The following is a 27244-nucleotide window of genomic DNA, read 5'->3' on the forward strand; positions in this document are numbered from 1 at the left end:
TGGAGGCCAAGTGAGTGGCTGCCCAGCTTCGACTTATGGCTGGTCAGCTAGACCGCTTGGCCGACCAAATTTTAGACCATGTGACTACATTATCATAAAAAATCACACTGTGAAAACAATAAATTTTAATCAGCAAGCATTCATTAGACAAAGAAATTTGTAATAAATCATGTAATAGAACTGCCATCACATGTTATTGTTCTCAGTCTTTAATCACTTTCTTCAATTTGTCATTTGCTTCTTCCTTGCCATATCCTGTGGCATACATGCATACATTTAAAATATCGGGAGATGTCCACAAATCTTCAGGGCCAGCTAGCAGAACCGTGTCAGCAACAGCGAAGAGCCTCCGCGGGCTGTGAAATTAGGGCTATATTTAGGACTTCAGTGGCGGGGGGGGGGGGGGGGGAGGGGCAGGGAACTTAACCGTTCTACCGTAATTCCAACATTTCTTTCTCGTTCAACGAAAACAAACAAGCCGTAGTCAGCGTTCACTCATTCAATAAGTATTCAATATTTATAGTGGACGTAAAAAGCGGGAGATTTTTGTACCAAAGAGGGAGAGTGGGAGATGAGGCAAAAAAACGTAAGTCTCCCGCCAAAAGCGGGAGAGTTGGCATCACTGCTGTGGGGCATTTGCCAGTCAATTTCCTATTGAGTAATCTTGTAAATCTCTAAAATAAAAGAAAAGAAAATAGTTTAATCAACCAGTAATTATTTAAAACATTTAGTCCCAAAAAATTTCATTTAAACCATAATAGTATAACATAAAAACCCTATTAATATAACATAATATACATTGATATATATCGATTTATTTTTTCCTTTGTATTGGATGAGTAAGGTGAGATAGAGTTGGTGTTTGGTATGTTTATGGGTTTTTTTAACCTTCTTTGAATAGAACTATTATGAAACTTACAAACAAGATAAACTTTAGAAACTTTAGCAATTTTGCAGAGCAAGAAAGAGAGCTAGTTAAAAACAAGAAGGCACTGCATTATTGCACAGCTGATATCAAATCAGAATAATAAGAATACAAAGACAGGAAGGAAAAATTGTTTTTTCATAGTGCCATTGGGGCTTCTAGATTATTACAAGGTTGTCAGCGGACCAAATAATCTGCATCATTGACAAGCAAGAAGCGGACATAAGCACCAGAGCAGGCTGCATTATTGACCAACATATGCCAAATATGGTTATAGAGAAAAACATTGGATAAGAGGGCAATGGATTTTCAAAAGAATATAAACTTGTTGACAATGCTTGTAATATATAGATACTATTTAGTTTTCTTTGTTCTTTCTGCAAGTTCTAGATGTGGACCTCACCCCACTAAAGCCCTCTCCAAACTCCTCTTTTAATATTTAAATCTGCTGTCACTGAACTGATGCGTGGTTTTTGAACTGGTTGTGTGGTTATTGAACTATTGAATTTAACTGAAAAGAAAATCTTCTAATTTTAAGGTCTACTGTCACTGAACTGTGTGGTTTTTGAACTATTTGTGTGGTTATTGAACTCAAGAAAAAAAGGCAGATTTATTTCAGTACAGCAACAGAAATTCCAAACCTGCAACCTCCAACAGATCTGAAGCAGTAACAGTAAATGTTCACAGTGGCCATGTGTGTTCCACATGTGGAAGGGTCTGCAGGACCAAAGGGGGGCTGACCCAACATCAAGCCACACACAGATAGGTGGTGTTTGCCTGTCGGTAATGAGAGCAGTACGTAACAATAAAGATCAATCTTCCTTAGTAATAAAGGCATGAGCATAAACAGAAATATAAGAACAACAAACATTAAAATGTAACTGTCAATCAGTTTAACCGTGCTGTTGTCCCAATTTGTTGTAACACATTGATCTGCGACAACATAGCAGGATTTAAAATATTGTTTTAAAGTTGAAATTAATATGAACTGGTACTGCCAATGTAGCTGAACTTTAATATAAATTTGCAATTTATTTTATTGTAACATTTAGAGGTGTATAACTGCTACTTTTTAAACTTAGTGACACTCACATAAAGTGATTGATCTACTGATAAATAGACATTTAATTCTCAAGTGGACCAACTTACAATATGTAGGTTATGAACACCATTGATTTGATGGAACTTTTGTCGATTCCAACTACTCAGGTTAAGGTTTCATTTACAAAATTCAATTTACATACATATATTTTGGATGTACAAAGGAAAAGAACGTAGTTTTCCCACGATACTTAAAACTTAACTTAACTATAAATGTAACTGAACTGTAAAAAAGCCTGTCGTCAGGTCAGAAAAGTTTTGCTAAAGATTTATACATTTCAAACTCTTTGAAAATCAAGCCATTAGTTTATTTCAATATTAGCAACAACAACAAAAAAAGCGAGTGTATCTATCATATCAGATTCTTTTGCGCGCCATTGCAAAATGTATTTTTGAAAAGAACCTATGAACAACACAAGCTAGAAAATATATTCAAACGAAAAATAAAATGACTCACTGATACCCGGGATAAACATAGGTTGGCTGCGCTTTTCAGACATTCACAACATGCACTAAATATTAAAATGAAGCTTATAGTGTCGATTTCGTCGCTTATTTAATTATGAAGCTTATGTTAATTAAGATGGTGAACGAAAACCAAACGGCCCTGTTCCCAGAAGCAAGTCAAGATATAACAGGCAATTTAATGCCCGAAACTTGTTAATAAAGTTGGAAAGAAAACTTGCTTTACCTTTCAATTCTTCTGTGTCAAGTCATCTGTAAACCAGTAGCTGCAGCAGAAAAAATAAATCATGCATGAATGAACACGACAGCAGAACAACGGCTCCAACCGACAAAAGAAAAATGACGCTCGCAGAAAGCGATAAAACCAGGATAAGACTTGCAACATACTTACTTTTGCTTAATCCGCATTCACTACGAAAAGTAGAAGTCCCCAGATGGGGAAATCCACAGTAATCATCGCAGTTCGAGGCAGTGGTTTGCGATGTCCATACCTTTTCGAACTCATGGGCACCTGCATATGGTCAGCGGAAAGTGTTAGAGCATGCTCTAAGTTAACGGATGTTTCAGCCAATCAGCGGTTTTTCCGCCGTGCCCCCCGCGATATTTTCTGTTTGCGACTCTCCGATACAACTGGAAATTGAAACGAATACACGGCTATTCGAAAGGCTATTCAAAAGCAAAACTGATTTAGCCTACTTGTTGCCATTGTGACTTTAAAATTATGACAGACAAACCGAGTATAATTTTACAATACCTCATTCTAGCTCACTCCGATCTGACGAGTACATAAGCCGCGAAACGCCTTGTTTACAAGTAGCAGGCGGTATTTTGCTGGGTATTAACCGTAAACCTTTTTCTGTTACCTCCAAAATATTTATATTATAAAAGAAAAGAAGAGTCGCTCAAGGTGTGCCGTTTATTTCCTGCTGTTTCCCTTGCTGCACCAGAAGCTTTTGTTTTGAACAGCTAACTTGATTCCTAAAGAGTTAATTAAATTTGTTTTGGTTACGGGGCGGTCCTTTTGGTTTGCAGAAACACATCACGCATTCTGAAAAACAACGTAGAAAACGAAGAAATAATTTAGAGCTGCTATAGTGTTAGTCAGCTTTTTATCAACACCGTTTGAGTTTCATTTGAGCACGCACTAATGATTCATGGCTAAAACAAGTTTAACCGTTATAAGCGCGCGCTGAAAACAGCGTTATCATCGGAACAACCCCACATGCATGTACATATTTATAGCCGTGAATCGATCGTTTTCCATCCAGTGGGAATTCAGGTAAAGTATATCAATCATTTTATCATTATACTTACGTTTGGGACGCACATGGAGAATAAATGAATCCCGAGGAAAGCCGTTTGCTCCTCTTGAATGCGCCAGTTTTACCAAGCTCTTTGAATTCATCCACCGGCCAGGGTACAACGAGAATTTGGTACACTGACTTTTTTATCGCTGTGAAAGTATATGTAAGCATACAAAATTCCATCCATATCTTCGGAAACTAACACAGTCAAAAAGATTATTTTGAAGAAAATGGAGCTAAACGGTCAAACGTTTGAATGCAGAGCTTTCCTACTTGAACTGCCCGGCGCTAACGTAACGGGATAAGATTTCAAAACAACAGCCAATCAGGAAAAGTCGAGTCTTGATCATGCGATAGGTATCAACTATCTCTTTGCTTAAATTGTTTGTTATTTCAGCAGTGCGTGATTCTACCCCAATTTATTATTGTATTTTATTTCGTGTAGGTTATAATTGCACTCGGAGTCAAGTATTTCGCCAAAAAGAATTTATAGCCGTATCAATACTCGTATTAAAAGATCCTCGAAATATGCGAATCGATCATCTTCACGAACGTTGGTTTCTCGTCATGCTTGGAACACGCTCAGAGCCAGCCATATTATCGCCCATATTCGTGCATTGCAAAATTCATGGTCTACAAACCCAGAGGAGGTAAATATTTTTTTTTAACTATCACGTTGATACATCGTTCCATTCTCGGCCATAAAACAGCCTAGCAAATGTCACGTTCACCGCGTAACGGCGTAAAACTAATCTCGCTCGATAACGCTAATTTCTGGCCATATTATCGCTCTGAACATACAAGAACATAGCAAGACAAATGTCTCATTCTACTGCTGTAGCGAGACAAATCTGGTGTCTCGCTTTGTCTCGTTCAATTTACGCCGCAAAAATGACTTTATGGTCAGAATCAGGCCGGATTCTCGCCGTGTCAGGCTGTAAATTTTCGTACGGGTAGATAGGTGTCGTTCTGGTGCGTTTTAAAGCTTTACACTTTAAAGGGACTGCCTCAGAATACTAACACCATAGGCTTAACTGCAGCAATTGAAATCTTAGGCAAACTTTTGAAAATTTCACTGGGCTCCAAACTGTTTCCCAAGTGACTTTAACCTTCGTTGAAATTTTCATGTCAACAAATTTTTATTTTTGTTTTTTTTATTCCAGATTCCGGATTCCTGATTTTAGGTAAACCTTGCAGAATTCTGCAGATTTCTACAATTAGAAATTAGCACCATTTGTATAATGTAGTCTCTGAACCAATTGACAATGGGTGTTTATGCCATTAGAATCAACTGCAACTATTTGCAAATTATTTCAAGAAAATGCCTTATCCAACTGTATCTGCACAGGCTTATACCAGCTTGTCTGTGTTTGAAATAAAAAATTAATAAAATTACCCAGTACAAATGTAAACTAAAAAGTGACATAAGAATACTCAAAATGTGAACGGAAAACCACGTTGAATTTTGCTTTGCCACATTTGTTTTGGTAACTATATGTTGTCTGATCAGGCTCGTAAGATGGTTTCTACAAACTTGAAGTTTGATTTGCTCAAAATTTACAATAATTATTACATACTACGTAGTTAAATCTGAGTGAGTCATATTTTGAGGCCTTTTGGTATTCATCTTGTATTGCCCTTATTAATGACACCTCCATTTAACGGGCGCATTTCACATCCTTACCTCTCCAGTGTCTGGTTGCAAATCAAAGCATCGTAAGATAATACCAGTAGAGAGAGTTTTCTGCAACATGCTCTGCATTCCAAAGATTTTTTCGCACTCTTGTTGTGTTTCAGGACTAATTCCTCAATAAACTGCCCTCACCCAAGTGATCCAGTGTTACATGCTTGTGAAAATTCTTAAAGGAATGCAGAAAGTGATTGTAGAAAACTCCATTGATTATTAAGGTGCTTAGCTACTATCTAGCTGAATGGACCCAGGTCCCCTTTGTATTTAATGTTTTAAGCCAGGTGCAGACATGTTGTCTTGAGCCTCACACAGGTTTCTTGGCATTTTGATGACGCAAGTGGATTTTTATGAGCTGAGACACTAATAATTTATTGATAGCAGTTAATTACTTTCTCCAGGGGGTAGTGGATATTGAAAATAATGAATCTGATATTTCAGGGTAAATCTGGGTTCTCAGTGCCCTCTTTAACAACAGCATTTATTTTTATAGGTTTGATGATCTAGTCATCATTCATGGCTTCTGCTCCACCACCATTTGCATCCACCAAGGGGACAACTAATTATGCCCGCCTATGCCGACTTCTGGTGGATGTGGGGACCCAGGCCCTGAGGGACACATTTGACAGAATTTACCAACCAGGAGATCTACATAAAATTTTGATACATCCTCCAGTGCATCCCACACTACAGTCTCTTCGGAAAAAACGAATTCTGAATCTTACACAATGGGGAAAACTGTACCCCACTATCCCTTCATCTCTATCATCAGCAAATTTTGACATCACACTCTTGGTATTGCTACTGAAGAACATTTGTGGCTCGAGTCCTCCCACCTCTGGCTGGGACAGTCTTCCACCTGCTGAAGATACCAGCATTGAAGCAAACGTAGCCAGGGTACTGTTTTACAGAAATGATGTCTACAGTCATGACAACCAGGCTTTTGTAGATGATCAAACTTTTAGCTTCTATTGGGTGGAAATCAGTAATGCACTGGTAGGACTTGGAGGTGAAATGTCAAATTATGGAGCCACTATCGATCAGCTCAAGACTGAAGAGATGGATCCTGATTTTGAGGAGCATTACCAAGAGTTATTAAAGGAGTGGAAGAAAGAGGACGACAGCATTAAGGATAAAGTCTCAGAGATAGAAGGTACTTAAGTAATGTTACTACCGTCAATTCAATAAATGTATGTAGTTACAGTCAGAGCTTGAACTTTATATAATTTGTTTAGTAAGTAAAAGAAACAAGTTTGTCTTGAAAGCTACCATTATTTACATGCGTTATATCTTATTTAAAGTTTACTTGGGTCCCTGTGTTCGGTATACATATGCATGGCAATAATTTTGTATCATGTTCTAACTAATGTAATTCCGTTTTGCCTGACAAGTGCTTTGCTCCTTTCTTTGTGAGAAGGATATCACGTGTGCTGTGTTTCTTCAGAAGATTGGTTGACTTTCCAAAAAAAAAAAAATAATAATATTTCATACATTAATAAGACGCTCTCTTGCTGCTTGGACAAGCACAATGAGTTCTTAGTTCACCCTGTACCCAATTAAGTGTTCTCCCCTGAAGTTAGTTCAAGATGATCTGAGACCAATAACTCTTACATGTACATCTCAGTTGGTGAAAGTAATGGAGGAATTTACTTAATTTAGTCTCATTGATCAAGCAAGTATCAGATAAGTTAGACTCCAAGCCTTTTATTTTCTATCAGGGAAATCTACTACACAAGCCTCAGTGTATTTTTTACATACTATTCTTAAAATTTGCTGAATAGAGGTGATAACTATGCCAAAAAATTTTTCGCCAATTTTTCAAAAGGGTTTGGCTTAGTTGATCACAATGTGTTGATCCTTGAACTCAATTTATTAGAGATAAATAGTTTTCCTGCAAATTGGATGGGGGCCTTTCTTACTTCCAGGCCTCAAAGGGTTAACATAAGTGGCTGGGTATCTGCATCCGTTTTTTTTCCATGGGAGTATTCCCCAGGTCATGAAGTTCATGCCTCTGTTGTTTGCACTCTTAGTTAATTAGGTTGGGGAACAAGAACCCAAGTTTGATATATTAAAAATAAGCCTGAACAATAAACATCACTGCGAGGCTCCAGGGAATAAACCCATATAAACTCTACAATTTATTCCCCGGAGCCTCACATTGTTCCAGGCTGAATTTTATATATCAAAATTGGGCTAATTGGCTTTATAGAGTCAGGTATGTGGATGACACCACTGCCTATGAAGTCATTTTGAGGTGCTCACTAAGCTATTTAACATGCATTGCAATTGAAATCCATCACTTTGCTGCAGAGTGTGTCATGCGCCTTAATAATAATCAAGGGCTCCTGTGAATGCAAATGACACATCAGTAATTGAAATTAAGACAGCTATGGACACTACCTTGAAAGCTAAAAGAAATTATATCTTTGCCCGACCATGTAACAAGAAATAGCCATTCTTGTACTATAAAAATGATTGTAAACTTATTCTCTACTCATTGAATAAGGTTATTCTGATGCACCGATTAAAATATTTTCATGTGTTTTTTCATTCAAAGTTCATGCCGACACTTCACTAATTGAATTCAAGACGCTGCACTTTGTAGAAAAACAAAAAAAATCCTATAACTTTGCTCAGATTTAACGAAAAATCTCCATTGTTGCACTAAATGATCGTCAAATTATTCTATAAAGATTGAATAAGATTATTCTGATGCGCCATGAAAAATATTTTTTCCACTTATTGAATTTAAAACTCATTCACTGCGCATGCCTGAAAGTTAACAACCGAACCAACCAACCAATCAACCAAGTGAAATCCCACCATCGCTATAACTCGTTCATTACGCATGCGCACATTCACAAGTTAGTAAGTGCCGTGCGCCCATTGTAAATAATTTCCTACAATTCCAGCCATCTTCCACTAATGAGTTACAGTTAATTAGAACTGTAATTAAACAAGTAAGCAACTATAAGATCCTTGGGGTATATGTTAGCAATGACTTAACATGGAATATTCATATTAACTATGTAGTTAAAAGGCCAACAAGCATTGACATGCATATGCAATTAATCTCCTTAAGAAACCAGGAGTTGTCCCACAGGTAGCCCAAGCTGCATGAGCGTATATATAAAACCTTTGTTTGACCTTTGTAATGTCAGGTTGTAAAATTTATTTGAGTGTCACGATGAGTGTCGTGCAATGGCGTAAATAATATTGTAAGGGTTTGTATGGGAATTTACGAACTTGTTTAGGAGTCAAAAATAAAGACCATTAATTGAACAAAAAATTCTTTACCTTGTCACCTTGATGCTTTGACAGCGTTTGTGTGGCATATTTTGGCCGTTTCAGTGTGATTCCAGTGGGTTATGGGTTCACTGTTTTCCTCAATTCCTTAATTAATTTTAGGTGCATTAAATAGCTGCAACTATTAGTTTCCCTCCATCCTTTAACTGTGTAACATTTTGTAATGAGTTCATTTAGGGAAGTCATGTTATGGCTGTTTCTTTCATCAAGGTATAATGTCAAAGAAACAGAAGACAAATGAAGACAGAACTGAAGAAAACCTTCCAGAAGAGAAAGGAATTTGTTCTAAGAAAAATGCCGCAAAAGTCAAAGGTGAGCTACACCTACTCTCCTGCAGCTTAAAGGTGCATAACTATAATAAATAAATTGATTACTTAAATAACTTTATGCATTCTCCTTGACATTCTACATTTATTATACCAGAATCTGGCAACTGATGTGGTACAACATTTTTGTAATAGTTCTAAGTTTTTAGGACTAATTACTAAGTTGTTCATGTTCCTTTTCCTTCATATGTTTTCGTTTGTTTTAGGGACGGTGCCTACTTTTGTTACTGCGCATACGTTCTGCATCTGCATCTAAAGATACTCAGTTTTCCTCTGGGTGGTGCCTTCTAACACAGGGATATTTTTGCATGGTTTAAAATTATGCAGAGAAAGCAGAACTTAGCAAGTGCTTGTGTCATTCAAAAAGATAATTTGGGGTAAACATCATTTTTCAGAGATAATGAAGTTTTAATTCGGCAAAAACGCCATACATTGCTTTGTATTTTACTCCTTTTTAGAATAATTGTTGTTCAATTATCTCGTAAAAAGTGCGTGGTTACCCCCAATTTTCTTTTTCGATTTCAATATCCCTTGCGAAGATCTGCTTTCCCCGCATAGTTACAAACCACGCAAAAATTCTTCTTTATTAGTAGGCACCGTCCTTAAATGATTTAATGTGGCTGCTACCAGTTTTCAGCTTTTTGACAGTTTATGACTTTGAAAGGATAGGACAAAAAGATAAACCAAGGCCATTGTAACACTTTTGTAGGGTTGAATTATATAATTTATAGTTGACCAAAATTAAGTGTTATTTCGGCACTGGCGGTTTACATGGCAACGTTTTCAAAGGATTATTCAGACCTACTTTTTAGCTTGTGGCACTAATAATTAAAAAATTAACATGGTGACCCCCTGTTTTTTTTAGTAATAGCTTTTGGCATTTGAAAAGGAAAATGCACAATGACCTTAAAAAATTCTACGGAACGGATTTTTTGTAAATTGGGAGAAAAGACAATTTTTACGCAGTGAAAATTTCCTTCCGTAGAACTTTTTAATATTTTTTCTGATGTTTCCTCTCAATAATAATATCATTTTGAAGCAATAAAAAGAGGGGGTCACCGGACTCGTTTTCATGTAAACGCCTTCGTGAGTTTAGTAATTTCCACGCGCGTCTTCTTTGGCTGTTGAAGTCAGACATGTTCCTAAGCCTCTGGGATAGTTGGCTAAAAAGCTAGTCTCAAGCCAGGTGTGACAGCTGAGTAGCAAAGTAGGTTTACAGAAATTTGAACCCTCCAAGTTAATTGGTTCTTAAAAATATTATTTCCTTCTCAAACTCATTAACAATCCATGAAGAGGAAAACAAAGGAAAATATTGAAGGCTTGAAAATGTGATGTTTATTATCAACAACTTTGGTCAGACCTTTGCTCTGAATTTCGCCAAGAATCATCAGTGGCGTGAGAACTTATATGAAACACTTGAAAGACTGTGTTTCATTTGATTTTCAGACACCTCGATCCGATCAAGGTACATTGAGAAAACTCAGCTATGCCTCATCTCCTTGTTTACAAATCAGATGAAACACTCTTTCTCATTTTTGATATATCAACCAAACATTCAGCAGAGATTGTGCTCACAGAAAAAATAGGCTGCAGTGGCGGAAAAAGAGAGAGCTTAATAATTTACAGCTGGGAAATGATTGAGGCCAAACGTTCCTCTTTCACCTCACCTCATCTTTCTTCTCCCCATACCATAGTTAACACTTTGGGCAGGCACCTGATAAATCAACAATGTGTTTTTGGGTAAATAGATCAAAGGCTCCTGTGAGCCAACTCGTGAATGCAGATGACACATCAGTAATTGAAATTTAGACGGCTACGGAAACTTCCTTGAAAGCTAAAAGAAATTATGTCGTTGCCCGATTATGTAACGAAAAATAATCATCCTTGTACTATAAAAATGATTGTCAAATTATTCTCTAAAGATTGAATAAGCCAATTATTCTGATGCGCCGATTAAAAAAAATCACGTGTTTTTTTATTCAAAGTTCATAGAGGCACGCCATGTGCAGCTACGTCATGGAAATTCGTGTCCGATAGTCCGGGGCTACTGGATTTTGCAATCGGGCTGGTGGATTCTGACCATCACTTGCCCGATGGGCAAGTGAAGTTTTTTTGGGAATTAAAATTACAAAATTACTGTAGGGCATACTTTTTTTAACTTCCAAGTAGATTTGTGTTTTTCAAACCGATCTCACAAAGGGAAATCTGTTCAACAAAGTATCGCATTACATTTCATGCCCGACATAAATGCGTGAAATTTTTCCTTTGGAGTTCAGTCCACGTAATCCTCTAGTAAAAATAATGAAATATGACAAGCTCTTGGTAATAAGAATTATTTATTGACCGCGTCCTTTTGCTTTCCCAAAAATTACCAGTTGTAAATTGCGAAAATGAAATATTTTTTCCCTTTGAAACCTCTATGAAAGCTGACAACATCTTAAAGTGTTCATTTCACCAGAAATTTGCATAATTTTGTTTACGACATCACTGATGCGTGACATGGCACTTTCCGCTTTCTCACGCATTCTTTCTGACTAAAACGATTCAGTTAGTTCAATCGCGAAGGGAGGATAGGTTAAAAAATCGGTGAAGCCAACAATAAATAAGGCCACCAGTGCTAAAGGTAAAAGCTCTAAAAAGCGTCTTGTTTATTCAAAGTCCATGCCGACAATTACTTTTAAATTAAATTATTTTTAATTCTTAAAAGACACCGCATTTCGTGGAAAAAAAACGAAAAAACCTATAACTTTGCTCAGATTCAACAAAAAATCTTCATTCTTACACTAAAATGATTGTCAAATTATTCTCTACAGAATGGATTAGAGAATTCTGATGCGTCGTGAAAAAAATTTTCACGTTTTTTTTTTTTCACTAATTGAGTTGACGACCCCGGCCTTTCTGAAAAAAACTGAAAAAACATGTAACTTTGCGCAGATTGAACGAAAAATCTCCATTCTTGCACTAAATGATCGTCAAATTATTCTCTACATATTAAATAAGAATCACCTGATGCGCCGTGAACAAAAAATGTTTGCGTGTTTTTTCCACTAATTGAATTTAAAACTCATTGACTGCGCACGCCCGAAAGTTAACGACAGAACCGAACGACCAACCAAGCGCACAGTCAGCTATCGCTATAACTCGTTCATTGCGCATGCGCGAATTCACGAGTTAAAAATGTATACTTAACTTTGGGCATTTAACCTCTGACATCAGTTACCAAAAGTTAAACTGGATCAGTACATGTACATGCCTGGTATTAACTAAGCCATTTTTGTCTTTTTATCAGTAGCCCTTAAATCTTACTGTTTGCACACTTTTTTTATTATTAGCAACATTTTGCAGTGCACTATACTGTAAAAAAGATCGACATTGAAATTGTGTCATTGTTTAAATTGCGTGAATGGTACCAAGCAAGGACTTTAAAAGGTCTTTCAAAATTTGATGCTAAACATGACAGCTTTAATTTAAGGTGAACTTTTCAATGGTGACCGTGGTGATTTCCTATTAAGTTGTAATGTTTATTATAAGGAAATGGTAAAGTGTCATTTTTTAATAAATTGCATATCCCCAAGCAAAGCACAATCTCTTCAAAGATATATTAATTCTTTGCAACAATGGTAAAAGTCATTTTCCCCGTAATGTAACATTTAACAAAATTTGCTCTGTATAATTTTATAAACAACAATACACCTGAGTCTGAACAAACTGTGGTTTGTTTTCCTTGGTTGTTTATTTTGTGCTTTTTCTTTTTTCTTATTTAGGAACAAAAATGAAAGAGACTGGAGAAGGCAGTTCACGTGATTGCAATGGAAAGCCACCACAACTCTGTTTTAAGCTTCCCAAGACAAGCGATCTTCCTAACACCTACATAGATTGGAGCAATGCTCAACTCCCGGTTGATGTTCTTTTATTGACTGTGGAGGAGTGTGACTTCTTGAGCTGTTATTTCTATCTTGAAAAAGCATTCAAGAGTTACCACAAAGATATTGGTCCAGTCTGCTTTGGAAACATTGGAAGTGGTGAGCAGGAGAAGCTTAAGATTGCATTGATAAAATGTTCCAAAGGTTCTGCGGTTCCAAGCGGCTCTTTAACTGTCGTAAAAAATGCTGTCAGGGTCTTGGGCCCCAAAGCTGTGATTTCTGTGGGCACCTGCCATGGTTTAAATTCTGAAATTATCAAAATTGGAGACGTAGTGGTGTCTGCCAAGTTGACAACCCCTGCCTTCAGAACCCCTGTAAGCAAATATATTGGCAACCTCATCAGACATGCATCTGACGGCTGGACAGCTCCTTTGGAAAACCCAGATGAGCAGGAAGTGCGAGTACATTGTGATGCCGATGTGCTGAGCCTGCAAGAGCAAGTAGCCCCAGAGAAGATTAGCAAGCAGTTTCCTTCTGCAGTTGCCTTGGAAGCAGAAGGTGAAGGTAAGAGTTAATAATCTTTCAGTGCTAGTCGATCACACTGCTATGCTGAGCCTCGGTATTTAAACATGAGAGAGCCCAACAAATATAAAAAAATGTCTCGGTGATGAACTGTGTTACAACAGACTCTAACCATCTCAAAGGCTTAAGCTAGCAGGAATGTAATGATGACCCTTGTTGCTTTTAGATTTAGGAGGCTAATGCTCTTGTTACTTGAAGCTATAACTAAAATGTGTAGCAAACTGTGATTGTGGGTCGTACACTTTATCGTGAAAAGATGGTTCTAAATGTACAATTTGAACTAAAAAGGTGTGCAAAGTGTTGTTGTTTTTGGAAAATGTTAAGATTAATAACATAGCGCGCGTGCATCCTAATCTAATTGCTATTGGCGTCATCATGGTACATTTCTCAACATACGTAAGGCCGTGCGTCCATCCGATGACGTGTGCAAGTCAGATGGGGGAAGCATGCGCATGCTATGTTATAATTAAGAACTTTTTACAGAGGGACAACACCATAAAAAATGTACATATATAAGGGCTTGCCAAAGTTTAATGAAAAGTTAAGATTAAACCGATTTCACCATTTTTTAATTGTACAGAGAATTTTGTAGTTTATCAGGAACAAAACCTGTTTTCAAGGAATACTTTATTTTCACTGTCTTAAAAAAGAATTGGTTCATGCTTTTAGCTGTGCATATACCAAGTTATGAATGCACTTGGGAAGTTTGGAGAGCACTCAAGAAGCTAGAGTTGCTCCCGACTACGCCTCAAGCAACTCTTACGCTTCTTTCGAGCTCTTCAAACTTCCCACGTGCATCCATAACTCAATATACGCATGCTAAGCATGGACGAATTCTTAAATATTAAGTCTTTGGCCTTACAGTTTCTTTCAAGTACATAACCGATCCAGGGAACATTATTTTAAATTAGCCCTGTTGTATCTCTCGTACCATATATATCTCAGCATATTAACAACTTGCACAGCGTCCAGCCATGTAATAATTCAATCACTAGCAAGATCTGAGTCAAGATGTGTATGTTAAGGGGTCGTTATCTTTCAGAAGGGTGGCTGCTTTCGGGTTTTGAACATATCCAATCTCAGGATGCATTTCAGATTCAGTTAGTGGATCATATGTGGTACACAAATCATTTACAGGGCTGCATAGTTCATATTAAAATCAAATAATTTTGAATTAAGTTAAAATATGTGAAAATTACATGAAATTTAGATTAGAGCAAAAGGGAAAAGGAAGTGTTACATAAATGGTAGTTAAACATTTCCTATATCACAACTACAATGTCTATATAAATGTCACTTGCATGGCAACAAGGTAGCAGTTTTCGGTCATTATCCTTTGTTCTGTCAACAACTGAACAGCAATTTATAGCTTTTTTGAGCCATAAGCAATAATCAAAGCTACTAAAGGTGGCTAACAGAAGTCATTCCATCGCTTCCTTTCCCTAATATCACCCCACCCTCTCCAGTGTTGTTGCCTAATGTGACAACATTGGGTGTTGAGCTAAACCACTGTGATCTTTCCCCAAGGTTATGTTAAGGATACTGGCTAGGATCAATACAGTTAAGTTGGAGCAATGACTTCAATCTGTTTCATCTTTTTGACAGGTCTTTTTGCAGCAGCATATGATGATAAAATGGAGTGGCTGATAGTGAAAGGTGTGGCCAGTGATAAAGATCTCAGTCAGTCTGTAAGTGATGACTGGAAGTACTTCGCGAGTACCATGGCTGCTTCCCTTGTGGCAAATATTTTAAGCAATCCTATTGTTTTCAAAGAATGGCCTCACCACGATCAAGGTAAGTGTTATTGCTGGAAAAGGTGTGTTCCTCGTGGGAAGTCTCTCATCTTTTGGAATCCAAAAGGTCATGCAGTGTCATCAGTTGTAGTTGCTAAACTATTTTACTAAGGAAAATGCAAGAATGAAGGTCGGTTTTCTAAGAAATCTAATTATGTAATATTTCTTAATTACAAAAAGAAACTTCCTTATCAACCAACGATAAATATTTACGACAATGATAAAGTTTCATATTCAACATTAGAATGTAAAGATCATGTGAAATATCTTGGCATACTCATTGACAAGAATCTCAACTGGAAAGTTCATATAGATTTAATCGCCCTAAAAATTAGCAAGGCCATTGGCATCATAGCTAAATTGAGACATTTTGTACCCTTTTCTATTCTTGTTAAGTTATATCAATCTCTTATTTCCCCCTACCTCATGTATGGAATTAGTTCGTGGGGTCAAGCTTCTCAGTCTAACTTAGAAAAGCTCCTTCTCCTACAAAAACGAGCTCTACGTTTGATGAACTTTTCTACAAAAAGTGAACACGCTATTCCTTACTTCATTAAACTTAACATCCTACCTGTTCATTTTCTCTATGTCGAATCTGTTTCCTGTTTAATGTATGATATCCAAAACAAACTAGCACCTGTTCATATTCAAAATTTATTTAAACATGTCTCAGATATACACTCCTACAACACCCGGTCAGCAACCGCCGACAAATTTTATATCATGTCTTCACGTCTTGATCAACTAAAGAATTCATTTTCTCGATTTGGTGCACGGCTATGGAATTCTTTACCGGATAATATTAGAAAGTCTGACAACAGAAAACTATTCAAGAAACAAATACATGAAATACTAATCAACATTTTAAAAAAAGAAAATGCTTACCTTACACCTTCTTCAATTCTTGAAATAATGAAAAGCTTCTGAATATGTAACAATCCTTTAATTTCTATCAGCTAGCGAATCCCCTTTTTTGCGTCACTTGTTTGTTTACTACTTATTTAACTTTTATTTTAGTCAATTCAGTTGTAAACACCAAATGTATTTGTATTTAGTTTAGCATAAACATACCTACCCGCCTCGACTAGCTTCAGCTATTTGCGGGTAGGTATATAACACCTTGTAACTGTCTATTGTTAATAAAGTGTTGTTGTGTTGTTGTGTTGTTGTTGTTGTGTTTTCATCCAGAAAACTACTAACTGTTTGTTTTTGGATAACATGGCAAAAGCAGGAACAGAATTGGCTTTATTTTCAGTTGATAAAGTGTGCACATTACATCTGACATCATTTTTATTGTCTGTACTGTTATAGGCAATAGCTATGAGCCAATCAACACGTGGAAATTTTGACAGTTATTGAAAAAAATACCATATTGTAAGGGTTTACCTAAAACACGGAATCCGGAATCCGGAATAAAAAACAAACAAAAATGAAAATTCGTCGACATGAAAATTTCAAAGAAGGTTAAAGTCACTTGGGAAACAGTTTTTATAGCTCTTGAAAAATTATAATATCAGTCAGGAGCCCTGTGAAATTTTCAAAAGTTTGCCTAAGATTTCAATTGCTGCAGTGAAGCCTATTTTGTTAGTATTCTAAGACAGTCCCTTTAAAGCGTAAAACTTTAAAACGCACCAGAACGACACCTATCTATGTTTATAAAATCAAATACACGGAATCCGTAAATCAGGAAAGACTTTCTTTTGTTTCTATTTTTCTTTTTCTGTGTAACTTGCCGTATGCTGATTGGCTTGTGAGTAGGGGATTTTCGTTCTTTCGGAAAAGCTAGGGGAGAGAGATGTGTACGATTGGTGGTGTTTTGACAGGCACAGTAGGCAAATTAGCGCATTCACAATGGTGACGATGGAAATATATCTTTACACGTGTCATAACATTGTGACTAACGTATATTACGGCTCAACAAATTGTTTGGGCATAAGGGTGGGAATGGGGCTTAAAATATTTAGACTTATTACCTCTAAATCAAAATCAATAGATCTACGGCTTCCAAGGTATCTGGAATTAGAGGATATAAAATAATTTGTTGTCTACATCCTGCTATTGTGATTACTAAATTATGGGTAATCGTTCACAGGCTCCTGAAGTTCTTACTGTATTTCAAAAAAGGCTATCGACATAAAACGTTTCCTTTGTACCGGCAGCTCGACACTCTTTTGTAAAAAGGTGCATATATGAATACATGCATACATTATTGAATGTACGAATGTATGCCGGCAGGCATGACAGAACCACGAGCGAGTGAGTGAGTGAGCGAAGGAATGAAGGGAATGAATGAACGAATGAATGATCGAACGGACGGATGAATAAATAACTTTGCCCCCTGTCTATCCAGGGTCGGTGCCAATTCGAAGCTTTTTTTTAGATGAAAGCTAAGCCACCCCCATACGGACTTGTTTTATGACTTTATTATGCAAAGACAGTAAGTCTTGCGAAGAGTTGATGAGGGATAAACGCAACACTTACTCTTTTCTCTAGTTACGTTTCATTGTCTATCTACGTGCTATTGCAGGAGGAAACGTTATCGAGTAGGAAGAGGTGTGGGGGTATTTAAGGGTATGTTTGAAGATTGGGAACCTTTATTCCAAATGAGTGGCTCAACTGCCTAAGCAATTGAAATCTAAGGGAAACTTTTGAAAATTCCACTGGGCTCCTGACTGATATTACAATTTTCCAAAATATATAAAAACTGTTTTCCAAGTAACTTTAACCTTCGTTGAAATTTTCATGTTGACGAATTTTAATTTTTTTTTTATTATTCCAGATTCTGGATTCGGGATTCCAGATTCCGGATTCCGGATTCCATGTTTTAGGTGAACCCATATTGTAATAATTTATTCTCATGAGGTTTGTCATTACTTAACACTAAGAGAATGTGGTAACTTTCTTGGGAAATCACTGGTGATTGAGGTACATCCCTGGAGCCATGAGACAGGCCCCGGGGGTTACTCCCTTACAAAACCCATATGGATATGTGCTGCCCTCCAATGGGGTTGTGATTGTGCATCTAACCTGACCTAGAACGGGTAGCCATGAGGCAAGACTTTCTCTACAATAGATTGTAATACTGCAGACACAGGGAATCTTCATAGATATCAGCTGCCATAATCTTTTTTAATATAACTGTCAAAATTCCCACTCACTGATTGGCTCATAGTCATTGTCTACCGCAAGGGTACATACAATAAAAATGATGTCACATGTAATCCACATACTTTTTCAAAGGGAAAATAAAACCAATTTGGTTTGTACTTTTTCCATGTTATTGTAAGAAACAAATCGACGGCAGTTTTGCATGGTCTTTACTCTTATAGACCAGGAGATGATGCCATTAAGGTTCACAACTTGATAGCAAAGCTTCAGTTGAGTTGTGAACAATTCAGGATGTCATTTATGGCCTACAAGAGTATAGACCATACAAAACTGTTGTTGATTTATAGACCATAAAATGCCACAAAATGATCAAAATTTGGTAGCGAAACCACTCACTGTTCCACTTGAGTATTGAACGTTTTACAATACAGTCCTGGGGGGGGGGGGGGGGGGGCACTTGACCCATGTTTGGGTATAGGGGTGCCGCTGGAGTTTGAAACCCTGATCCTGTTTAGGACGAAAATAACCTTAGATACCTACCCTGTGTAGGACAATGTCCTCAATTTCAAAACCCTATTTAGGACAGAGGACACCATCTAGCTCTTGTGTTACACAAGTGGTTATTGGTAATAGTAATAACATTTAAAGGCCCACTGTCACTTACCAGACGTGATGTTCCACGCATTGAAATGCGAATACCAGTCACAACAGATAAAATAATACACATCCTAGAAGTGATGGCGAAAAATCCCAAAATTTCGCATTAACAGCAATGAACCTTAAGTGGAAACTCAATTGACGTGAAGCATTGTTCACTAAAATAAATGCAGACTAACGTCTCTGATTTCGGGTTGCCAAATACTCGCCGACAGTCTTGCAACCATACCCTGTCTAGGACGGGTCCGGGACAGACTCGCTTGAAATAATATACCCTGTTCAGGACAGAGGGGCCAAAAACCATACCCTATCCAGCGGCACTTCCCCGTATAGCCCATATAGGGGAGTACCCCCCCCCCCCCCCCGAGAATACAGTCAACTCTCTCATAGCGACCACCTCTCGTAAGTGACCACCTCCCGTAAGCGACCACTTCGTAAACAACCGTTTTGTTTTTCAGTTAAATACTGTTTCAAGAGCTCTCTTGTAAGCGACCACCGCTCAAACAGCGACCACTTTTTAGGCCAGAAATTTGACACATTCTTTTGTTTTCTGTTTCTGGTAAGCGACCACCCAAAATAATCACGTATGATCGTTAGTAAATAATTACTCAGAAATGACAAAATTTTAATTTTAATGACGTTACCCCGGACTGCTGACAGACAATAACAGTGGCCTGTTTCAAAATGTTATACAAAGTTTCATAAGAAGAATGAATAGATTGTCCAGGCGCTATTCAACTTGAAATATGCCAGTGGTTTCAATCTTTCAATCCTAATTTTATTCAAATCAAGCCTGAGAATACAGCCGCCTCTTCTTGCTGCTAGGGGCAGTTGTGTACAACTCCTAAGAAATAACTAAGAAAATGGAGATTAGGCATAAATAATTTCATTGTCCTTTATCACCTGTGAGAAAATTGTCGGGGCACAGATAGCCGAAGCTCACGCTTTGAGAGAATTTAGAGAACGAGTAATAATTGATAATCATTAAGTGGGATTAAGCTTACCTTTCAGTGCAGCACAGTATTGGGGTGCAGTCAGCCTGTCCCTTTGCAAGGGACTGTTTTTTAATTATACCTGATTTGGGGGGGGGGGGGGGTTGGGCAATTTTTTTTTTTTTTTTAGATTGCTCAGCAAAACATCCCACTCCTCTCAAATTTGGAATGTCAAAATACATATCCCCCTGAAAAATTTTTGAACAAAAATTATACACCCCCACCCACCCCAACCCGTCCTATCCCTTGTATCTAAAATAGAACAGAAGTATGGGATACCTGGGTCTCATTATTTAACAAAGAACTCATCTCGAAAAACCAAGCACTTCAGCTACATCTGAAACAAATAGTTCTTGGGCTAAAGAAAGATGCAAAATTAGGCAACCATTGAACATAGGAATATTTCTATGAAAATCCATTCAAGTCCCTAAAAGAAGTAGAACAACACTCTAGATCCCTGAACTTGTCCCCTCTATGAAGACCTTATACTATAAGAGTCTGCCATCTTTAAACACCCCATCTTTAAATATCGACTGTGCTCGGAAATTCCCTGCACGAGTGCTGTGATGGTGGATCCAACTGGGAGGCCCGAAGAGACACCCAAATAATGGTCCACTCAAACGTAGCTCTTTAAAAAATCTCAAGTTCTTTTTAAGTTTTTTTTTGGCGCCACCATGTTGCATGAAAACTACAGTTTTAATAAAGATAAAATTGTACCCCCTCATATTTTGCCATAGCAAAAAAACGTCCCACTCCCCCCCCCCCCCCCCACTAACGACTAATTTTGAAAATGGTACCCCTGCTAGAATTAATGAACAGTCCCCAAGCCTCAACAGTTTATAGATTGCGAACGTGAAATTAGCTAAATTTCAACATCCGTTGGTAAGGTAAAGAAACTTACATTTGTCTTTGAATCATTCCACCACTTCAAACTTTCTTTCTTTGATGCTACTGTTTAGTGTTATTCCCTTCATCAAAATATACACTGAGGTGAAAGAGAGTGAGCAAGGGGGGTAGGGAGGGGGCGTTGTGTGCCGTGATTTTATCCTCAAACTATGACAGATTCGATTCAATGCAAGCAGACCTTTCTCTTTATCATTTTGCTTTTCCTGTGGTGATAGAAAATGGGTGTGGCTCACTTGCTTCAATTTGGTCTTTTTAGCTCGCCTGCTCGCTTATTTAGAAAGGCACTACTAATACATGTAGTCTATATTCCCCCATGTGAACAGTTACTAAAAACTGAAGTGAGCGGAAGCCGCACATACTGACTTCTGATTGTCAAACCCGATGCTCTTAGCTCGACGGGAAGGGGACCTGTTACCATTCTCCCAATTCCTTGCACTGTTTTTAGATTTGTAGAACACTGGGTTAGTCTCTGTTTCAGTTTGCATTTTATATCCAGTCTGCAATTTATACTGACTGTAAAACAAACGCTAGTCAACAATCTAATCGAGAACTGATATAGCGGTATTTTACTAATAGTACGTCTTACTTTTAGATGGTTCCAAAGCTGAGTACATTGAGCCAATACGTGAACTGTACAAAAGAGATGTAGGATGCCTTGCTCTCTTCCCTTGGTGTGAAGGGGAGTTTAACTTTCCCCTTGAAGAAATCTTCACCAGGCTCATAATGCGCAATAAAGAGAAAACGAGAGGCAAGATGACCAACAAATTTGTTAAAATGTCTGCTATCTTTGAACCACATGAAGAATGTACTAGCCCAAGAATAATTTTAATTGAAGGTGACCCTGGCATGGGAAAAACGACATACTGCAACAAACTTGCTTTCGATTGGGCCACAGGGAAAGCAGGAGGACATTTTCTGGGATTTAAAGTGGTTCTGTTGATAAGATGTTGCGACATCGATTCAAACCTTGAGGACGCCATTGCCACTCAGGTCCTGCCCTTAGATGTTAAAGAACTAGAGCGAGAGAAATTCTTCGACTTCATTAAACACAATCAGTCTAATATCCTGCTCGTTCTGGATGGAATGGACGAACTGCCTAGTGGTAAATTTCCAGAGTTACTAGAAATTATTCAAGGTAGAAGCACAATATTTCATGGATGTCCCCTTGTGGTTACAGCTCGGCACGAAGCTGGCGTAAAAGTGATAAAATACTGTGATACACTTTTGGAGATCGAAGGGTTTACTGCAGCTGATGCCATTCAATTTATTGAAAAGTTCTTTAAAGGCGATGGAGAGCAGGGAACGAAAATGGCCCAAAAGCTCTTGGACAAACTGAACGAAGATAAAAGCCTGACTGAACTGATCGCAAATCCCCTCAACACTGCACTTCTTTGCCTTCTGTGTGAAGACTCGGAGGGCAAGCTTCCAGAAAGTAAAACTAATCTTTACCGGGAGATTGTAGAGGATGTCCTGAGAAGGTACAAGAAAAAGAAGAACTTACCAGAAACGAGTAAAGATGTCATTGAAGAGCACAAATCACAGCTAAAACAGCTTGGCTTGATAGCCTGGAAGGCTCTACTTGAAAACAAGAAGTTTTTTGAGAAGAATCAACTTGAAAGTCACACAGATGACATCCCAGGGTTCGGTTTCCTGTCATGGCAGCGTGGAAGCAGCAAACGAAAACCATGTCCCCAGTACTCGTTTCTCCACAAGAGTTTTCAAGAATGGTTCGCTTCCTTTTATCTCTGTTGCCAAGTTTTGAGTGGAGAAACGAGTCCTGAAGATTTAGCTGGTGACGAGAGATATTTCTCTGAACATGCTGACCTCAATCAAGTGCTGTTGTTTACATGCGGCATACTCGCGGAAGAATCAGAAGACAAAGCAACGGCTCTTATCCAGAGTTTGGCGGCTCACATTGACAAACATGAAGAATTTGAAAAGGTTTTTGTTGCTGTGGAGTGCATTAAGGAATGCAAAAAAGAAGGTAGTAATTTTCATTTAGATTTGGCACGTACTTTCGGTAAGTTTCTGACACTTCAAGGTGTATTTTTCCTTCGTAGAAATTTAGGTTATGTTGAGTGTGATGTCATTGCTAAGATGCTCACTGAGAACACAACTGTGACAGGCTTGGGTTTGTCTAACAATAAACTCGACAGTGAATGCGCTGATAAGATTTGTGAAATGTTGTGTAATAATACTACTCTGGAACACTTGTATTTGTCTTACAATAAACTCGACAGTGAATGCGCTGATAAGATTTGTGAAATGCTGTGTATTAATAATACTCTGACAATCTTGGATTTGGCTGGCAATAAACTCGACAGTGAATGCGCTGATAAGATTTGTGAAATGTTGCGTAATAATAATACTCTGGAACACTTGTATTTGTCTGACAATAAACTCGACAGTGAATGCGCTGATAAGATTTGTGAAATGTTGTGTATTAATAATACTCTGAGAATCTTGAATTTGTCTTTCAATAAACTCGACAGTGAATGCGCTGATAAGATTTCTGAAGGGTTGTGTAATAATAATACTCTGGAATACTTGGATTTGTCTTACAATAACATAAGTTATTCTGTTCGTAACAAACTCAAAGCAGCACATGGTGAGCGTATCTATATTTAATGTCGTCAAAGTTTAAGCGCAAGTTTCATTTGTATTTTTGAAACAGAGTAAGCTTATTTAAAACTCCAATATTAACAAAAGTGTGTCAGTCCTCCGTAAAAACTAAAATCTTACATTAACTTCCAGCCGATATTAAGTTGATTAACCTCTTAGACACTTTTTGGTGCAAATTTAAGATATTTTCTTCAAACCTGGTTGAATGTAGCATGGATTCTGTCTTAATTTAAGTATGAAATCATGTGATACAGTCAGATAGACCGTTTTATCGACAAAGAAATTATTAACAAACAATAAACACTTAAAAAAAAAAACCATTTTATTTCATACATCTTGGCACTCACCTACACACAAATAAAGATGGTGAACAACGCTCATCATATTCTCGGTTAATAAATTTGTTGTTGATAAGATTAAACCAATAACAGCTTGAATTCAAATGTCAGAAATATCCAAAACTTGCTGGCTTTCAATCCTTTTCTGCTCCGTCTCTTAATTGTACAAATCCGTTGCTTGTGTTATTTTTTGCGACGTTATCAACTTTACATGTTTGATTCCTCAAGTCTTCAGCACAGTTCCTCAAAAAGAGTGAAAAGTCCACAAGAGCGAAATCAACTCCACAGTCGTTTTTTATCCGTACAAACATCGAAGTTTATGTTTCCATGAGTACTGCTTGTAAAAGTTCTCATTTATAGTCATTTTATAGCCTCAGGGACATGATGTGTTCAAATTTCGCCAAACGCTGTAAAACTGTTCAAAGTGAGCTGATTTCTGCTGCAGGTGCAGCCGCCATTTTGGATCGAAATCCACCAATCAGCAGACAGCAGCAGTTCGCATGTTTTTCATTTTGGATCGAAATCAACCAATCAGAGGACAGCAGCAAAAATATCTGTTCCCTCTGCAGTTCGCTTGTTCGCCATTTTGGATCGAAATCAACCAATCAGAGGACATCAGCAAAATTAACTGTTTCCTATGCAGTACGCATGTCCGCCATTTTGGATCAAACAGCATTTTAAAATGAACCAATGACGAGAGAGGAGCAGAATTTGGATCTTTGACAGTCACAAGCTTTAGATGAAATATTATTTAGCCATTGTTTTCGGGAGGGTAGGGGGGGGATGTTTTTATGTCTTTCTTCAAAAACATAAAAATTGAAAATTTTATTATGCTTTTGAAAGAAAAGTAGTAATTTTCAGAAAAGCACCCCCCTCTAAAAAAGAAAATGACTGAATAATTCTGTGCAACACAGATTCATAACAGAATCAAGAAGGGCGGATTTGAATCTCTAATAAAGAAGGCGACGTTTTCTCACCATCTGCCACATGTAAGACTTTAGATTTTACGGAGGTTTAATTAAGAGAGGTTTAAATATACTTTTAAAAACACAGAGCGTGCTCATATGTAGAAGCGGTTTAGCCATTCAGTCATAAAGGTTTAATGCTTTCATTCATGTTTATCCTTTTGCCAATTTATTTTCGTGAGGCTAATTGTGAGTTTTCATGAGTCAGGTAGGAGACTGAGAAAATCAGTACAAACTGTAGTCTGTTCCAAAAATGGAGTTGTGTATTTTGTGAAGAACACTTGATATATGAATGCAACCCCTCATTTGTGCCGTGACAAAAGGCCAGTAGGTTTTTTTTGGCGTTTTTTTTTTGTGTGTGAAAGCAAGGAAAGGTAGTTAGGTTTTACGACTAGTAATTATTCAACCATTGCTAAGTAGAGCATTGAAGCCATGAAAAAGCTTCAAAGAAGGCGTGCTCGTTTCTTTCGTATGCTGTTTGCTCTGTGTTTTTTTGAAGTTTATCTTTGTAAATAAATATGTATGTACATGTACAAGGTGTAACGTGTTAAACCTGTGACATGGACAGCCTGTATACACGAAACAAAGAAAAGAAAGTAAGCTCTGTCAATATCAAATCAAAACGAGTCATTGTGCATGTTTACATTCAGAGAATAACTTATATCATTTTTGGCAGGCTGGTTTTACAGCTTTTAATGTTTTCAGTGAAAGTGTCACAAATCTGGACAAATTAGAGTATTGTTTGTAAATATTGTAAAAAGTATACTTCTGTAAATGTACGGCTTTATATAGAATAAATGTGATATTGTGGAGTTATAGTGTTGTTTTGATTCATTGCCAGGTGATCGGTGACTTTTGGGTTTTTAATGGAATGATGATTTTTAATCCTTTCCTTTCTGGAGTAGAAGCTCGCGTTTTTCAATGTGTTCCAGCTTCTGGGTCATTGGATGAAATCCTAGAGTGCGAGCCGTTTAAGAGCTGCTTCTAGATTTTTACAAATCTTGCTTCTTCACAAACCAAAAGAAAACTTTAATGATCAAACCAGTGCAGCTACTCTGCAAAATTTAAAAATTGTTGACTGAAATTAAGCCCGCATTTATAAAACAAAACACAGCGTTGACGCAAACATTTTGTAATCTGTGGCGCCATTTCATGCGCGTGCCCAAGTTTAAGTTGGGATAAAACTTTTTTCATGTTTGTTCTAAATGTCTACAGATGTACGTGAAACAAGTGTTTCAGCAGATAAAGAAGCTTTAACCGTGCTTTTCTCTAAGATCGATCAAGAACTGAAGCAGGGTGGAACCTGTGTGCGACTTGTGTTTCCGGTGAGGGTAAAAGGCGGAAAGAGTTTGCGGAATGGTATGTAGAATGGCGTGCGGAATGGCATAATTATGCGAAATACGATTTACCCGGTAAATAAATTAGCTGAAGAGCGCATCCTGTTTTCGCGCCAATTTTATAAGAGCAGCAGTTTTTTCGATGTTGCGGACTATTAAACAACCAAACAACAGATCGAGGATTAGAAAATATACGCCTGGGATAGAACATGTCTGATCGCTGGTTAGGAAGTGACAGTGAAGAAATCGATGAAGTTTCGCATTCAAGGAACTAAGAATAAAGTAAATTTCTAGTTGGCAAAAAGAACGTGGCAGCGAGTAGCTTAGACAAAAAGCAAGACCAGACTGCAGAAATAACATCAGTCCAAGGCCAAAACTATTATGTGAGAAATTTTATATTTAAACTCAGTCATTTTATCAGACTCTTTGACGGTTACAATTTGTACAACTCATGGGAAAAATATGTTCTACTTTTTCTCACCTTACATTTTCGTCGAGAGACGAGTGCGCAAGTCCCTGTTGAGCTGCTGAGCTAGCTACCTAGCTATTTAATACGGCGATTCAGGTAGCTATAGTTCAGTTACGCGTTATCGAACTAAACATATCCGTCTTTAACTAAGGTTTTTCAGTGCCAGACGTCCCAACCTAAAATGAGATCTAAAAGCGAAAAAGCCCTAGAGCAAAAAAGCAGATGACAAGTACGGTGTGTAATTATCGACATTGGTTGTTTGAAAGGTTGTGAAACTATTCTTATCACAAATGCATTTTGGTCAAATTGTTGTTCATTTTCCCGCTCATGATAAATGAATCATCGAGCATACAGGGTATGAGAATTGATCTTTCACCGAGGGTTTAAAAAAAAAGAAAAAAAGGTTTATTATTTGCCCTCGGTAAAGGATCAATCTTTGTCCTGAGAAGACTTTACGCTGCCACGTTATTTTTGTCAACGGAAGTTGCATGGAGTAAA

General features: G+C 37.5%; 1 protein-coding gene and 2 long non-coding RNA genes across 4 annotated transcripts; 1 reads left to right on the top strand and 2 right to left on the bottom strand.

Moving 5' to 3' along the window:
• Positions 1-634: 634 nt before the first annotated feature.
• LOC146466620 (uncharacterized) lies at positions 635-2996 on the bottom strand. Of its 2 annotated transcripts, XR_014868017.1 has the most exons (4): positions 2883-2996; positions 2718-2757; positions 1567-1702; positions 635-674 (listed from the first exon to the last, which is right to left on the bottom strand). It is a non-coding gene; the product is annotated as an uncharacterized LOC146466620 (long non-coding RNA). The 2 variants fall into 2 exon arrangements; XR_014868016.1 differs by lacking the exon at positions 635-674 and having other exon boundaries at positions 1511-1702.
• Positions 2997-3393: 397 nt separating this feature from the next.
• LOC146466621 (uncharacterized) lies at positions 3394-4527 on the bottom strand. The gene is made up of 2 exons (XR_014867978.1): positions 3806-4527; positions 3394-3539 (listed from the first exon to the last, which is right to left on the bottom strand). It is a non-coding gene; the product is annotated as an uncharacterized LOC146466621 (long non-coding RNA).
• Positions 4528-5857: 1330 nt separating this feature from the next.
• Positions 5858-25756, top strand: LOC146466622 (uncharacterized). Its single transcript, XM_085127086.1, has 6 exons — positions 5858-6635; positions 8999-9132; positions 10561-10579; positions 12816-13541; positions 15165-15353; positions 21608-25756. The coding sequence occupies exons 1-6, from the start codon at positions 5999-6001 to the stop codon at positions 23641-23643; spliced, it is 3741 nt and encodes a 1246-aa protein (XP_084983212.1). The 5' UTR covers positions 5858-5998; the 3' UTR covers positions 23644-25756.
• The last annotated feature ends 1488 nt before the right edge of the window (positions 25757-27244 follow it).

Source organism: Pavona decussata, unplaced genomic scaffold, assembly GCF_977016875.1.
Source record: "Pavona decussata unplaced genomic scaffold, jaPavDecu1.1 SCAFFOLD_143, whole genome shotgun sequence".
In the NCBI taxonomy this organism is placed as follows: Eukaryota; Metazoa; Cnidaria; class Anthozoa; order Scleractinia; family Agariciidae; genus Pavona; species Pavona decussata.